The 16,930-nt window shown below is 35.9% G+C and overlaps 1 protein-coding gene across 1 annotated transcript; it reads left to right on the plus strand.

The window, feature by feature from the left end:
• The first annotated feature begins 1,294 nt into the window (after positions 1–1,294).
• On the plus strand, positions 1,295–15,731 carry LOC128231991 (T-complex protein 1 subunit zeta-like). The gene is made up of 12 exons (XM_052945308.1): positions 1,295–1,459; positions 5,575–5,638; positions 6,023–6,157; positions 6,414–6,587; positions 6,954–7,057; positions 10,827–10,937; positions 11,379–11,538; positions 13,819–13,998; positions 14,200–14,440; positions 14,702–14,845; positions 15,067–15,139; positions 15,313–15,731. The coding sequence occupies exons 1-12, from the start codon at positions 1,323–1,325 to the stop codon at positions 15,386–15,388; spliced, it is 1,599 nt and encodes a 532-aa protein (XP_052801268.1). The 5' UTR covers positions 1,295–1,322; the 3' UTR covers positions 15,389–15,731.
• Positions 15,732–16,930: the final 1,199 nt, after the last annotated feature.

The following is a 16,930-nucleotide window of genomic DNA, read 5'->3' on the forward strand; positions in this document are numbered from 1 at the left end:
GCGTGTTGTAAACCATGTTGTTAATATCCCTACGAATACCGTACGAGACTTTCATAACACTTTAAAATGAACTTAAACATCTCATAACTGATAATGTTTGTATTTAAAATGCGTATCATCTCTGGCTTAATATAAGATTGCGTTACAAATAAAATAAGTAACTTTTGTAAGAGCACACCGCACCAATCTGTCATTAACACAACCCATATTATGTTATAAAGCTTAAATTGTATTATTCCCATTCGTGTAAAGTGGATGGAGTATGTTTGTTTACACAGCATTGACATTATAGTACTATACCGTCGAAACTCGTTGGTTCGAATTCGCTTGGCTCGATATCCTCGTTGGTGCGAACTGGTTTAAAAAGACCGAAATTCTTCTACTATATGTTCATTAAAAATCGATTTCTCGAGGGTCGATTTTTCACCACGCTCGATTTCGCGGTTCCTACGGGCAATCATTGGAGCCATAACATTTTGTTATGTATTGAAGATGCTCCAGCGCGTCTTCCGTTATAGTGCCAATGAGTGAAATATCGATGTCAACAGTGAGTATGGTTATGGAGACGCTTTGGAGCATTTTCATCATATAACAAAATGTTATGGCTCCAATGATTGCCCGTCGTGTATTAAGAATGTCACACTTTGTTTTTGTTTGCTAGGCTCGATGTCATTTTCCCGGTTCCAGTTATGAATTTTGGCCGGTCTCTGGAATATCAAGCCGACGAGTTTCGACTGTACATGAAAACTAAATGACATTAATTTCGAAGTTATCTCATATGATGATTTAAACCACGGACCTACGCAAGGAAGTCTATAGAAAAGTAACCATTAGGAGTTATTACAATATTAAACAAATTAGTATTATATGGTTTAAGAACCTCTGAATTGGCAACATTATAGAAGTAACCGGTACTGCACGGTATATAAGTACGCAGAGGCGTAATTTTACAGCCCCAAGAACAAAATCCACTTCCGGAATGGTGCATTTTTTTTTTATAAATAATATGTAAACTTTCACGGGTTTTTTTACGCGGGAAGGGGCGGTTGCGCCCCCCCCCCCCCGTATTCGCTAGAGTGTTGTTTACCTAGATGGAATTAGACATGGTATGAGTCCAACTTCTTGTTTGTCCCTTTCATTCTTTTTTGTATTTAAAAGAATTCTACTAGATGATAAGAAATCGTGAAGAAAATTATGTTAAAATATTGAACGACATTTCCTTTATAATTGTATAGAGGCCAATATCAGTGCGTATACTTGTATAGAGATGAAATGCGACGTGATTTCGATATCCGACGCGAGACATTACGAGAAAAGAGAGCATGTCTGCGATCAAGTCACTAAATCCCAAGGCTGAAGTTGCAAGGGCTTCACAGGCTTTAGCTGTGAACATTTCGGCTGCAAAGGGCTTACAGGATGTTCTCAAATCAAATTTGGGTCCAAAGGGAACCCTTAAAATGTACGTATTAATGGTAGTAAGATTTGTTTATGTTAAGAACATTCGAGAAACACGTGTTGTGAATGAGTTTGTACATGTCATTTAGACATTACTGTTTTACATAGCAGATATATAAATAATTTTTTTTACGATTTGTTACTCGTCTGTTACGATGGAGTTTATTCAGGAATTGTCGTCATGCAAGAATGTTTTTTATGAATTTGTAACATGGGACATCAATTAAGGCCAACAGTAGTTAAAAGCTGCACTCACAGATTGAACGTTTTGACAATTTTTGCGAAAATCCATGGAAACCAGTGATATAGGACTGCTGACAAAAAATTAAATCACAGATTTTTATATTTAAGTTCAAAAATTTGTTTTACACATTTTTCTTAAACCGTTAGTAATGGTTTAAGCCATAAAACATTATTTTTTTTAACGGTAATCTGTGATCTGAGCTTTTGTCAGCAATCTGTTATCATTGGTTTGCAGATATTTATGAAAAAATTTGCTCTTTCCAAGACAAAAAATAAAAAAGTTGTAAAAATGGCATATCTGTGAGAGTGCAGCTTTAAAATAATAGACATGTTATACAGGATTCTTCCAATCCCTAACATCTAAACGGGTTTGTGCAAAAACCGGATGGGTTTGAAAAATATTGAAATTGTATTAAGTGAAGTATGTTATGTTTGAAATGGATAATAAAGGTTTAATTTCATATTTTACTATGTAAGTGCAAAGTTTTTTTGCACAAAACAAGCATTAAATGCATTGAAAAACATGATTTACCTTTCCAATAAAATGAAACTTGACTGACACAGACAACAATTGTGCCAAGCGGAACATCTCAACCCAATCGTAATAACTCGGTCACCTCCGACAAGCTTCAAGATAGACCTTGTAAATATACTTGTAACAACTCGGCCATGGCCAAAGTGTTCAGATTGTTGTAAAACTGTGATCTGCAGCCTTGCAGGTGCCCTTCATGTATAAATCGTTATGTTTTGACCAAATGAAATGAAGAAAAACCCATCAAACTCAATAATTTGTTGGATATTTATTTTTTGTGTACGGAACTAATATAAAATATCATTATCTGGTCATATTTCTTGGTTTTATGATATTTTATAGACGCAATATGCTTTAACCCGGAATCCTGATCGGAATAACTACCCACTTTTGGTACAAAACAATTTGTACATGAAGGATTTGCCATATCAGAAATTGTAAAAGAATTCGTCAACGTACAATTATTTGGACTAAGGCCAACAGATCCCTTCAGAGAAAAGCATGCTTGATCCTGAAGGGGTCTTAATGTACAGAAAATTCTCAATTCACTTGGAAGCCCGGGCTTTGCTAACTTGCATTTTACCAACCAAGTAAACATTAATACTATGAACATAGTTTTGTCTATAACGAGATGTTATGTTAACTTTGAACGTACATCCCCTGAATACAGCGCACCGTTACAAATATAAATTAGCAGTAAAACTCGAAAGAAAACTTTCAGATGGTACGACTAAAGTTTGCAGTCATGAAAATTGAAGGAATCAAGCAAATTGCAAAATAACATCATGAATTATATTGAAATTATCAGTACATGTGGCTTTTTCATGATATTCCTTTGCTTTTCGAGATATTTTGTTTGCTCTGTTTTCTTTACATTATGTTCGGATTAGCTGTAAGATTTTACTAATATAAATTATTGAAAAGGACACTGACTATGAATAACACCTTTAAATGCATATAACGCACAATTAAACTTGCACATGTTGAGAAAAATGCATCGGTGGTTCACTTGAGTGGCTACTAATGGGAAAGTGGGAGTAAGCTGGATAAGTGGAGTCAATATTATCTGCTCTGCTGTACCTTCATTAATAAAAAGAGCCACATTTGAAATAAGAAAATAGCATTTTATGGTCTACCTGTGTTTTTTTCTGACCATTATGGGCCATGGGCCAGAATCTGGCATTACTGTGACAGAATCTTGCCCCTTTACCTTTGTGAAAACATGCTTTTTAACCTAATATGAAAAGAAATGTCTGAATTGACTAAAAGAAACATTTCTATTATGTGTGATTAAGAAACAACCGACTGGTAACAGGTTTTGTTTTGGGGTATTTTGGGAATATAACCTATTGGGATTGGGAATTTTCGCATCATTTTTGGCAAAATTGGAATTTCTTCATAAATTATTACAAAGATAAAGAACAGTGAAAGAAGTCGAAATCGGCACATTTTTCCCAACCCTGACTTCCTTCCCAAATAAGTGATAAAACCCCCAATGACTATCCTAGATCACAAGTTCTGAATAATATACATAATTTATTTTTATATTGATACATAACACATGTTTTTAGGCTTCTTTCAAAAGTATTATTTCAATAACTTTATTAAAAGGTAAATTTCATGTCTTGGTATGAACATATAACAGTTTTGATACTAGCAATGATATTTTTCATCCAGTTTTTGTGTCGCCTGAAAAGACAACATATAGGGGTTACTTTTGTCGGCATCGGCGTCCGCGTCCCATTTTCGCTTGTCTGGGGTATATCTCCTAAACTATTAGTGGTATCAACTTGAAATTTCATATGTAGATAGATCTAATTGAGGGCAAGTGCAGTGCACAAGAACTGTTACTCTTGCTTCCATATTTTTAGAATTATTGCCCTTTGTTATTTTTCATGCTTAAAGTTTTGTCCGGGGCATATCTTGTAGAATATAAGAGTTATCAACTTGAAACTTCATATGTAGATCGATCTCATGGAGGACAAGTGCAGTGCACAATAACAGTAACTCTTGCTTTCTTAGTTTTAAAGTTATTGCCCTTTGTTAATTTTCATGCCTAAAGTTTTGTCCGGGGCATATCTTGAAGAATATAAGAGGTATCAACTTGAAACTTCATAGCTAGATAGATCTCATTGAGGGCAAGTGCAGTGCACAAGAACCGTAACTCTTGCTGCCATATTTTTAGAGTTATTGCCCTTTGTTAATTTTTATGCTTAGGTTTTGTCCGTGGCATATCTCGTAAACTATAGGAGGTATCAACCTGAAACTTATTTTGAGGTATATCTGATTGAGGGAAAGTGCAGTGCACTAAAACCATAACTCTTTCATCTATATGTTTAGGCCTAAAAAAAAAATGTTTGGTTAGGGTTACATCCTTTTCAAAAATAGGTAGGGTAGGTAGGCTTTTTTTTATTTTGTTTTTTGTTTTTGTTTATTAGGCTTTATATAAGAATGTCATTTTCATCATTGGAGAATGGTGTTAAAGTTATCTTCTATATAAGCAATTAAGGTTTTAAACTACATATTGAAAAGCAAAAAAAAAAGTTTTTTTTTTTTTTTTTTTTTTTAGTTTTTCATTTTTTTTCAAACTGACTATAAAAACGTTAGGGTCGGCGCCTATTCCGTAGGTAGGGTCGGGTAACCCGAACCAAATGTATTTTTTTTTAGGCCTTAGAGTTATTGCCCTTTGTTAATTTTCAAGCTTAAATTTTGTCCGGGGCATTTCTCGAAAACTATAAGAGTTATGAACTTGAAACTTTATAGATAGATACATCTTATTAAAGGGGATCGCAGTGCACAAAAACTGTATCTCTTGCTTCCATATTAGAGTTATTGCCCTTTGTTAATTTTCATGTTTAATTTTACCTTGCACACTTTTTTAGCTCACCAGAGTCAATGTCATTGACTTCAGTATTTATTGTGCTCATTTTTGCTTATATAACCAATTGCTTGCTCCTGGCTTAACGTTGTTACCTTCAGTTCAAATGCCCAGTCATCGAAATTAGACTTTTGGATGAACACGCCCGAAAGCTTATTCTAATGCTTGGCATCAAATTTTGTAGGAAGCCCTGCTATATAAAATTCAGAATTTGAGCAAGCCCGAAAGACATTTTACCAGTGCAGGGCTTGCGGGCTTGTGCTAATTTCGACCACTGGATGCCACCTACACTTAAAAGTTAAATGGCAACATCATTGTCTATAAATGAATAAAATGCCAATCTAAGAGCTATAATGTCGACAGTAAATAATTTGTCAGGCGACACATCCGACTCGCGGAGTTCTAGGTCCAGTTAATAAATCATCTGGTTTTGCAACTGAACATTGTTTTTACTGTTTCTCTGCAGGCTTGTATCAGGGTCTGGAGATATCAAGCTGACCAAGGATGGCAATGTTCTTCTTCATGAAATGGTAGGTTAAATGCTTTATAATGGAAAAAAAAATATAATGGCTGGTAAAGTTCAATAAACCAGATTTTGTATTCCATTATGTTTGGTCTTTTTTTTTTTTTTTAAAGCTTTACATTTTATTCTGTGAAATTTGTTCTGTACCTGATATAATTTTAAGACTTTGCCAGCAGAGGGAATTAATGCTGCAGGGATAAAAAAATGTTAGTGATTAGAAATGATATTTTAAAATGTGGACCATGGTTTGATGACAATATATCTCTGGAGAACATAATAATGGCAGTTTGAAGTGTATTGGCTCAGAAACTTTCAAAGTGAAGGTCAATAGTTGAAGGGTTCATTTATTTCAGAAGAACCTATTTTCTGAAGTTGATTATGTCTATTTCAGCAAATCCAGCATCCAACCGCTTCATTGATAGCAAGAGTGGCCACAGCTCAGGATGATATCACTGGTGATGGTACAACATCCAATGTCCTCATTATTGGTGAACTCCTCAAACAGGCTGACCTCTACATTTCTGAGGTATATGAACTGCCTTATGACTCTCTACATGTATTGGATTTAAAAGCATTGTTTTAACATTTGTAAGCTTTTCCTCACTGGATCTTGTTTAAATGTAAATAAGTACTTTATCTGCAAACTGAAGACATGACATGCAGCAAAAGAGATTAAAGCATATTAATATAAAGAATTGCCTTTGTAGCGTTCTAAACCAAACATAGTCAAATTTATAAGCCTCATGGATCAAACGTGTCACAATTGTATGATATATTTCAAGGGCCTACACCCCCGACTGATCACAGAGGGGTTTGAGCTGGCAAGGAACAAGGCCCTGCAGGTGCTTGAGGATGTGAAGGTCAAGCGGGTGGTTGACCGGGACACTCTGGTACAAGTGGCCCGCACCTCACTCCGCACCAAGGTCCACCAGGAGCTTGCAGACCTCCTTACAGGGGTAAGGACTTCTAGAGATTATATATATATATATATATATAAACAGCTGCCACTATTTGTTTCTGTTTGATTATCCTTGAATAATCTTGTATGTACATCCAGAATGAGGTACAAACTAATTAATTGTCATAAAATGCAAAGATGTTTTCTGAAGTCAAACACAGTGTACATGATGATTAAACTGCCCAATACCCAAGTTGTTGAATAATCATGATAGCAACATTAGTCTTTCTGATACACTGTTTCAATATTATATATTGAAAAAGAGTCAAATTTATTGAAAGGAGAAACAGATGGAATATCTTCGTTTTTGGAAATGAGGTATTTGAAAACAGTAGTTATTTTTTGTTTTCCTGATTGTTTAAAGGAGGTTGTTGATGCTGTTCTGGCCATCCAAAGGGAAGGAGAGCCAATTGACCTGCACATGGTGGAGATAATGGAGATGCAGCACAAGACCGACATGGACACCACGTATGACAGCCTAACAACTTCTCACACCATCTCTTAAATATTCCATGTAAAGTAGACAGCCAAACACAATTCTCACATCAGCTGTTAACTACTTTATTTAAAGTAGACGGCCAAACACACTTCTCACATCATCTCTTAACTCTTCCATGTAAACAGCCAAACACACTTCTCACACCATCTCTAAATGATTCCATGTAGACAGCCAAACACACTTCTCACCCCAGCTGTTAACTATCCTATGTAGACAGTCATTGCCCAAACACACTTCTCATATCATCTCTAAATCATTCTATGTAGACAGCCAAACACACTTCTCACACCAGCTGTTAACTATTCTATGTAGACAGCCAAACACACTTCTCACACCATCTGTTAACTATTCTACGTAGACAGCCAAACACACTTCTCACACCATTTGTTAACTATTCTACTTAGACAGCCAAACACACTTCTCACACCAGCTGTTAACTATTTTTGGTAGACAGCCAAACACACTTCTCACACCATCTGTTAACTATTCTATGTAGACAGCCAAACACACTTCTCACACCATCTGTTAACTATTCTATGTAGACAGCCAAACACACTTCTCACACCATCTGTTAACTATTCTATGTAGACAGCCAAACACACTTCTCACACCATCTGTTAACTATTCTATGTAGACAGTTGTTGTATCATAGTCATGTCGCATTGTGTATGATGAATAACTAATCGCCTAATACCAAAGTTGTTGAATAACATTGAAAGGAACATAAGTCTTTCTGATGCATTGACCACTTCTCCTATAAATGGTTAGTTTTAACATAATTATAAGCCTGTGTTTGTCATGTGACGGTGTGATGATGATTAAACTGCCCATACCCAAGTTGTTGAGCAGAGATGATAGCAACAATAGTCTTCCTTATGCACTGTCTAGATGTCATCACATGCCAGGCATAATAGTGAAAAAATCAAGTAAATTCAAGCTTTTCTTTGAAAAACATTTGTAAGCAGAGTTTTGATTTTATTTCATTGAAAGTCATTTGCAGACCGTACACGTGTTCATTAATTATGCTTTCCTTTCTGTGTTTGCTGTTATTGGTTCAATTATTGAACTTTTTGTATTACACAGTTTTACACTATTATAAATGAAACTTAAACAAGTGATACCATTTTATGTATCAGCTAATGCTGTTAAGCAAAATGACAGTGTTAATGATGAACAACATATGCCCAAGTTGTTGAATAATAATGATAGCAACATTAGTCTTTCTGATGCACTGTCAAACCTTATCCGATTGAGAATTCTTAGCTTTGATCACGCTTTGCTTGTCCTAAAACAAACTCACCATACAGACTCTGTCAACAGGATTTTTTTTTCATTGTTTCATGTATGTAAAGATCTGATTCATAATAATGTGTTTATATGTTTTAGTATACTATAAGTGCTAAATGTACTTGAATGTAATGTAAAGCATTTGATAACCAGTGCGAATGATGAACAACTTTTGCCCAATACCCAAGTTGTTGAGTAACCATGATAGCAACATTAGTCTTTCTGATGCACTGTCTACATATCACATGCCAGAAAACAACAACAGTTGAATTAATCTGAAGAAATAACTTAAATCAAGCTTAAATCAAGCGTTTCTTTGAAAAGCATTTGTAAATGGAGTCTTGGTTTTATTTCATTGAAAGACTTGTGGCGACAGTACATGGCTACACGTTTTCATTGAAAGACTTGTGGCGACAGTACATGGCTACACGTTTTCATTGAAAGACTTGTGGCGACAGTACATGGCTACACGTTTTCATTGAAAGACTTGTGGCGACAGTACATGGCTACACGTTTTCATTGAAAGACTTGTGGCTACAGTACATGGCTACACGTTTTCATTGAAAGACTTGTGGCGACAGTACATGGCTACACGTTTTCATTGAAAGACTTGTGGCGACAGTACATGGCTACACGCTTTCATTGAAAGACTTGTGGCAACAGTACATGACTACACGTTTTCATTGAAAGACTTGTGGCGACATTACATGGCTACACGTTTTCATTGAAAGACTTGTGGCGACAGTACATGGCTACACGTTTTCATTGAAAGACTTGTGGCGACAGTACATGACTACACGTTTTCATTGAAAGACTTGTGGCGACATTACATGGCTACACGTTTTCATTGAAAGACTTGTGGCGACAGTACATGGCTACACGTTTTCATTGAAAGACTTGTGGCGACAGTACATGGCTACACGTTTTCATTGCTTATGCTTTCCTTTTTTGTGTTTGCTCATCATGTTTTCATTCAATTCTTGTATGTTTCGTATTACGCAGTTTTATACTAATGTTAACTTGAACAAGTGATATCAGTTTATGTACCAGCTAATGCTGTTTAGCAAACTGACAGTGTTAAATGATGAACAACATATGCCCAAGTTGTTGAATAATAATGATAGCAACATTAGTCTTTCTGATGCACTGTCAAATCTTATCCGATTGAGAATTCTTAGCTTTGATCTCATTTTGCTCCCCATACGGTCTTGGTCAACAGCATTTTTGGTCATTGTTGCGTGTATGTGAAGTTTGATTCATTCACAATAATGTGTTGTTTATTTGATATATTTAAGTATACTAAAAGTGCGCAATCTACTTGTATGTAAAGTAACGCATTAAATAAACAGTGCGAATGATGATCAATATATGCCCAAGTTGTTGAATAATAATGATAGCAACATTAGTCTTTCTGATGCACTGTCAAATCTTATCCGATTGAGAATTCTTAGCTTTGATCTCATTTTGCTCCCCATACGGTCTTGGTCAACAGCATTTTTGGTCATTGTTGCGTGTATGTGAAGTTTGATTCATTCACAATAATGTGTTGTTTATTTGATATATTTAAGTATACTAAAAGTGTGCAATCTACTTGTATGTAAAGTAACGCATTAAATAAACAGTGCGAATGATGATCAACATATGCCCAAGTTATTGAGTAACCATGATAGCAACATTAGTCTTTCTGATGCACTGTCTACTTGTCATCACATGCCAGACAAAATAGTTTAATTAATCTGAATAAATAACTAGTAAGTAATTCAAGCTTTTCTTTGAAAAACATTTGATAGCGGAGTCTTGACTTCATTTCATTTCATTGAAAGTCTTGTGCAGACAGTATTTGTTTTCATTGATAATGCTTTTCTTTTTTCTGTGGCTGCCTTCTTTATGTCTGATATTCTTACATTGTATTTATTTTGTATTATGCAGTTTTATACTAATGTTAACTTGAACAAGTGATATCAGTTTATGTACCAGCTAATGCTGTTAAGCAAACTGATAGTGTTAAATGATGAACAACATATGCCCAAGTTGTTGAATAATAATGATAGCAACATTAGTCTTTCTGATGCACTGTCAAATCTTATCCGATTGAGAATTCTTATCTTTGAACTCACTTTGCTTGTCCTAAAACAAACTCACCAGACTCCGTCAACAGCATTTTCGTCATTGTTTCGCGTATTTAAAGTAACGCATTAAATAAACAGTGCGAATGGTGAACAACCTTTGCCCAATACCCAAGTTGTTGAGTAACCATGATATCAACATTAGTCTTTCTGATGCACTGTTGAACAAACATCTACATGCAGAAAACAAATTGAATGCCATTATATGAAATAGAAACACAATTTACCTTAATTTTACTTTTAACTGGACATTTTAACAACATCATATCAAACTCCTACCCCTGTGTGTGCAAGAATAAGTCAATCATTCTGGCGTGTGTTTCAGTTTGGTTCGAGGTCTGGTGCTGGACCATGGAGCTCGTCACCCAGACATGAAAAAGAGAACAGAAGATGCCTACATCCTCACATGTAATGTCTCCCTGGAGTATGAGAAAACGTGAGTACTAGTCCTAGTGAATTGGTAATAAGGAATTTGTTTTTCAAATGCTCTGCTGTGCTGTATGTGTTTTGAAGCCCTGTTGACAGTGTGAATGATGAACAACTTCTGCCCAATACCCAAGTTGTTGAGTGTCTGTGATATTAACATTAGTCTTTCTGATGCACTGTTTAAACAAGGGGCGTTGATAATGTTGCACCTTTTGTTAATGAACAACCTCAAAAAACAACACTTTTTTGTCATTTTGTAGGATCTCTTTTACAGACTATTTTATATACCTATGTATAATTCAATAAATGAAAACAAGACATGATCCATTTGTGTTTGAATGGTAATGGTAAAATACATTTACTTATGTATTTCTTTGGTTGGTAGTAGAATTGTAAAAAGGTATGCTTTGATGTAGCAATGTACCCATATAAACACACGACAACATTTTAGTGAGGTGAACTCAGGATTCTTCTACAAGAGTGCGGAGGAGCGGGAGCAGCTGGTCAAGGCAGAGCGGGAGTTCATAGACGACAGGGTGAGGAAGATCATTGCGTTCAAGAAACAGGTCTGCGATGGAACCAACAAGGGCTTCATTGTCATCAACCAGAAGGTGTGTGCTCTTAGCAAAAAGTTTTAAGTATTCAATGTAACAGATAATTATATTCTACTTCCATTCCTTGTGTTTTGAGTGATTTTAAGATGTTGTTCATGCAGATGATTACACCAGGAGTTACAAAATTCAGGATTTATCCTGAAATAAGAATTGAAAGTTTTGACTTGAGACTATTGTACAGTTGTAAAGTTGGGGGTATTTTGCTCGGATATTTGCATCAGTGATATTAATGACAGTAGGAAGTGCTTTGAAATTAATATAAAAGCTTTTAGAAACAATTACAAAAGGGGTCTTAGCTTTGTGCATATATCTGTCATACTCTGACAGACCACAGGCTGTTTTCCTGGATTGACATTTGTCAGCTGTTAAAACCTCTGTTACACAAAGAAGGTCCAAACACAGATTTTTTGTTGTATAAAAGCAGTGTAAATAATGATTAACTTATGCCCAATAAGTTGAGTAGTAATGATATCAACATTAGTCTTTCTGATGCACTGCTTTGTCATTTGCAAATCATTTGAAGTATTCTAGTGGGATAAAGTCACTATTCACACATTCACCAAAACAGCTTTTTTCAATAGCTCCAGAAAGTCCACTTTGATAAGAGGATCTAGACTTTAAAAAACCCTCATATTTTAGAAGAAAGTAGAGCTGTATATAAAGATGGAAGTGATATGTTATTTTTTTAAATAACCAACAGATATTCACCAAACATCTTTTACCATTATCAATCATAGACACATATAGACTAAGTGTTGTAAAAGGGCCTTTCTGCTTATAAAAGTGTGGTCAATATTCAGCAACTCACCAATAGTCAAAAGTAATGTATTTTCCCAATTCACTGACTCGAATTCCCCTTACAGCAACACATTTTTGCCCAAAATGATGATTGATTTTACTTTTTAATCTGACCAAATTCATCTAAGAACAAGGTTATCCGCATAATTCCCATATTTTTTTTACCAAACTATGATTGTCCATGGGCCATTGTATTTGAAGCTCTTGTCATGTGGCAGATATTTACTTATATTAGACTACATGTACACAATTGTTTATTTTTGCTTAATTTGTATTTTTTAATTATGCTTGCTCTGAAATTTCCTGATGTTAAAAATTAATTTTATTGATTTAAAAGCTTGATTATTATAGCACAGTACAGTGTTGGAATAGAAAATCTCAAGGCAATAAGCTTTTTTTAACTGTCCTAAAATTCTTTGTTTCTTAGTTAGACTTTGACACCAGTCTTTGAGTACGGCATAGACTTAGCGCTGTGTTGTAATTCAGATCTGGTAGAGTAAATACACAACTTGACAATGGCTGTGGAAAACAAATATTTATGGCTTTGTCACTCAGTTGTAACACAACTGTTGTAACATGTATGTTTCATTGGTTAAAATTGGTACAAATTGACATGATGATCCAAATTTTATTTTAAATGACTTAATTTTCATTGCAAAATAAATGTTCATAAGACAATGTATTGCTTGACTCTTGAGTATGTGCCCCCCTTCGAAGAAGAGGGGTATATTGCTTTGCACATAACGTTCGGTCAGTCGGTTGGTCAGTCCGTCCGTTGGTAGACCAAAGCTTGTCTGAGTGATAACTCAACAATGCCTGCACCCATGGTCATCAAACTTGACTCGGAATTTGGGCCTGACTAGTAGATGATCCCAACTGATTTGAGGGGTCATTGGGCCAAAGGTCAAGGTCACAGTGACCTTGAATGATTAAAGGTTGTCCAAGTGATAACTCAACAATGCCTGCACCCATGGCCCTCAAACATGACTTGGATGTCGGGCATGACCAGTAGATGACCCCTATTGATTTTTTGGGTCAAAGGTCAAGGTCACAGTGACCTTGAAAGCAAACACAACAATACCTGGACATATGGTCATCAATCTTGACATGAAGGTTGGGCCTGACCAGTAGATGACCCCTTTTGTCTTGAGGGGTCAGCAGGCCAAAGGTCAAGGTCACAGTACGGTAACCTTTAACGCGAAAAGTTAATAAATCTTCTCCCAGTGATATCTCAACAATGCCTGGACCTATGAGCATTAAACTTGACATAGAAGTTGGGTCTGACCAGTAGATTGGGGAGGAGGGGTGAATGATGATAAACATATGCCCAATAAGTTGTTGAATAGTAATGATATCAATATTAGTCTTTCTGACGCACTGTAGGAAAAAAAAAAAAACTTGTGTGAGTTGTAAAAGAATATATTGAATTCTTCTTTCAGTTAACGGGCAATAGCATTATAGAAGAATGATTTTTTCCAGGGTATTGATCCCATGTCTCTGGATATGATGGCCAAAGAGGGTATTGTGGGATTACGTCGTGCCAAGAGGCGCAACATGGAACGTCTGACACTGGCCTGTGGAGGAATTGCCATGAACTCTGTTGAAGAACTCTCGCTAGAGAACGTTGGTCATGCCAACCTTGTGTATGAGCATGTCCTGGTGAGTACATGCTTTGACATGGCATTTTGGATTATAGCTTGTGGAAAAAATTACCCTAAAAGCTTGTTATGCGTGTACTTTGCATTTCTTTCATACAAAAGTTAATTATGTTAAAAATGTCCAAAAAGTGGAAAATTGTTGGTTATTTTGCCACTTAAGAAGAGTATTACATGAAATTAACTGTTACTGTATTGTTGACAGGGCGAGGACAAATACACGTTCATTGAGGACTGCAAGAACCCTCGCTCTGTCACCCTGTTGGTAAAGGGCCCAAACAAGCACACCCTCACCCAGATCAAGGACGCTATCCGTGACGGTCTGCGCGCAGTAAAGAATGCAATTGAGGATAACTGTGTCCTGCCAGGTGCCGGAGCCTTTGAGATTGCTGCCTACCAGGAACTAATGAAGTACAAGACTGAAGTGAAGGGCCGTGCCAGGCTAGGTGAGATCAATTAAGTGTTATTAATGTGGGTAGTCATAGTTCCACTGGTGGTTAAACATTGTAATCTTAGGAAAGACTAACATTTATACCATAAGATACAAATATGTTGCTTAAGAGTGTAAATGAAGATTAACTTGCGCCTGTATAAGTAAGTTGTTGAGTATCAATGATATCAACATTAGCCTTTCTAAGTCACTGTTTCTGGTATATGAAGGTGATTAGGTTGTATGTGGAATCAAATGAGATTTGTTGTACATGTAGGTGTGCAGGCATTTGCCGATGCCCTGCTTGTGATCATCAAGGTTCTCGCACAGAACTCTGGACTTGATCCCCAGGAGGCGATAGTAAAGCTACAGGAGGAGTATACCGGTCCCCAGCAGGCTGTCGGGCTTGACCTCAAGACAGGTAGGCGGGACTTATCAGGCATTATGTCTCCTTCAGTTTTTGGAAGTCTAAAGCATTTAATTGAAACTGCATGTGTAATTTATTATCTATTAATGTACTGTTCTGTCAATATATATTTACACTTGCACAAATTATAAAGTTAAGCCTAAGTTTAGATAAAGCAAGAGATATGAACTGACTAGTGAGCATTAAATTGTATATTATTGTCATATATTTTGCAGGTGAAGCAATCATACCTGTGGATGAAGGAATCCTAGACAATTATAGAGTGAAAAAGCAGTTGTTACATTCATGGTAAGGACAGTATTCATACAAAAGCTTCGAAAAAATATGGCTATAATTAGGATTGCTTATAAATAAAGTCTTGTACAATTGGTAATGGATTAACAAAAAACTTGTCATAATTATTATTGTCTTATTAATTATTATTGTCTTATGTGCAAGTCATTAGTTTTTTATCATTTCAGCACTGTGATAGCCTCCAACCTGTTACTGGTGGATGAAATTATGAGAGCCGGTATGAGCTCACTCAAGGGAGACTAACCCAAGCCATTCTCACACCACTGGACTCATTTTCTACTTTGTTTACTTTTTTGTATGCTGTGTTGAACAAAATAAAAACTGTATGCCTTCATTTTCAAAAATTCAAAAGATTTTCAGAACAATATGAACTGGCATCTTTAATGTTCCGAGTTCAGGTTACTTAAAATCAATCAAGGCACATTTATCTGGGCTTGAAAGAAATTCAGAGAACTATTGAAAATGTATATTTTTTACTTCTGCGATGATTGTAATATTTAGTGTATGAAGATGATCTGTGAAAACCATTCTGTCAAATGTGCTTACAATGTAGCTTTCATTTAATTTATTAAAATTACGAAATGTTTCTTGTGTCAGAAGGGTTATTGTCAGTTTTGCAGTAAATGACGGGTGCAAGTGGACTATTTTGTAGTTGGTGCATACATCATACAGAGCAAGCAAAAGCACTGACTGGCAGAATAACCTATTATATTGTAAAGAGCTATGTGCATCTGCTTCTCGTAAAGTTGATTGATGAATTGTATACACAATGTGTTTAATTAGCATAGCAAATAATTGAACAAAGGGCTTGAACCCAGTTGCAAAGAAGAACCATCGAGTCCGAGTCGAGTTCAATATCTTGTCCTTTTCAACTTGAAGTTGAGAGTAAAATATGAGTGTTTTGATGGAAATGTAAACATAATTGAACAATCCACTGACTGAATCACTGAAGCATGTCTAAGGGTAATAACTAATATGCTCCTCGAAGGAAGAGCATAACGTCACCGCTTTGTCTGACGATCCGTCCATCAGTCGCATCATTGTCCGGAGAAGATCTTAAAAACTACTGATGAGATTGAAATAAAACTTGGTGCACGGGTATGACGATGAGCGGAAGTGCAATGCACAAGAAACACAATCGTTTTGCATATTAGTTTATCTCCCCTACACATTTTCATATTCAGTGCTTGTCCGGGCCATATTTTGGAAAGAACAAGCGAAATTTTATGTGAAATCGTGTTTAATAAGGATATTCAGCTTGTAAGATTTATGTATGAGATCTTTTTGTCGAAATTGGCCGATTCGCAGAGCATTATCTTGAACTACATAAAGATTCCTCATCAACTCGTGTCTGCATTTGGTGTATTACTTCTCAGCCAATGGATGTAGTTGGAGATAACTTGGAAGAAATGTTCACCCCCTCGACTAGACCTGAAGAACTCGTCTTTATGAATAGTTGGTTCAAGAGACTTTTCCACGTTTTATAGGGATAGACATGAAGAAAAATAAGTTCCGTGTAAAAGTAAACAAATTGCTCCTTTGAATGATAAAACATGATCAAAAGTTCACATAGGAGTTCTAGAAACGTGACAGGAAGAAGGCTCTTTTTCTGCCGGAAATCATTAGTAACGCTATTGAAAATTATTATTGCATTATAATAGGCTTGGAAAAAAATATGTTCAAATGAATATCTGCCATTTGCGGTGTTGGTGTTTGTTAAAACAAAAAAGTAAGGCAACTCCACATCGACCAAGTTAAAGGATATCGTTTCCGAGTCCTTTTTCA

This window comes from Mya arenaria, chromosome 4 (genome assembly GCF_026914265.1).
Source record: "Mya arenaria isolate MELC-2E11 chromosome 4, ASM2691426v1".
Lineage (NCBI taxonomy): Eukaryota > Metazoa > Mollusca > Bivalvia > Myida > Myidae > Mya > Mya arenaria.

Excerpts from the sequence above, each read along its gene's own strand:
- LOC128231991 (XM_052945308.1), top strand. The coding sequence starts at position 1,323 with ATGTCTGCGATCAAGTCACTAAATCCCAAGGCTGAAGTTGCAAGGGCT. Across the intron at positions 10,938-11,378 it reads TCCCTGGAGTATGAGAAAAC|TGAGGTGAACTCAGGATTCT; the intron begins GTGAGTACTAGT and ends ACAACATTTTAG. Across the intron at positions 11,539-13,818 it reads TCATTGTCATCAACCAGAAG|GGTATTGATCCCATGTCTCT; the intron begins GTGTGTGCTCTT and ends GATTTTTTCCAG.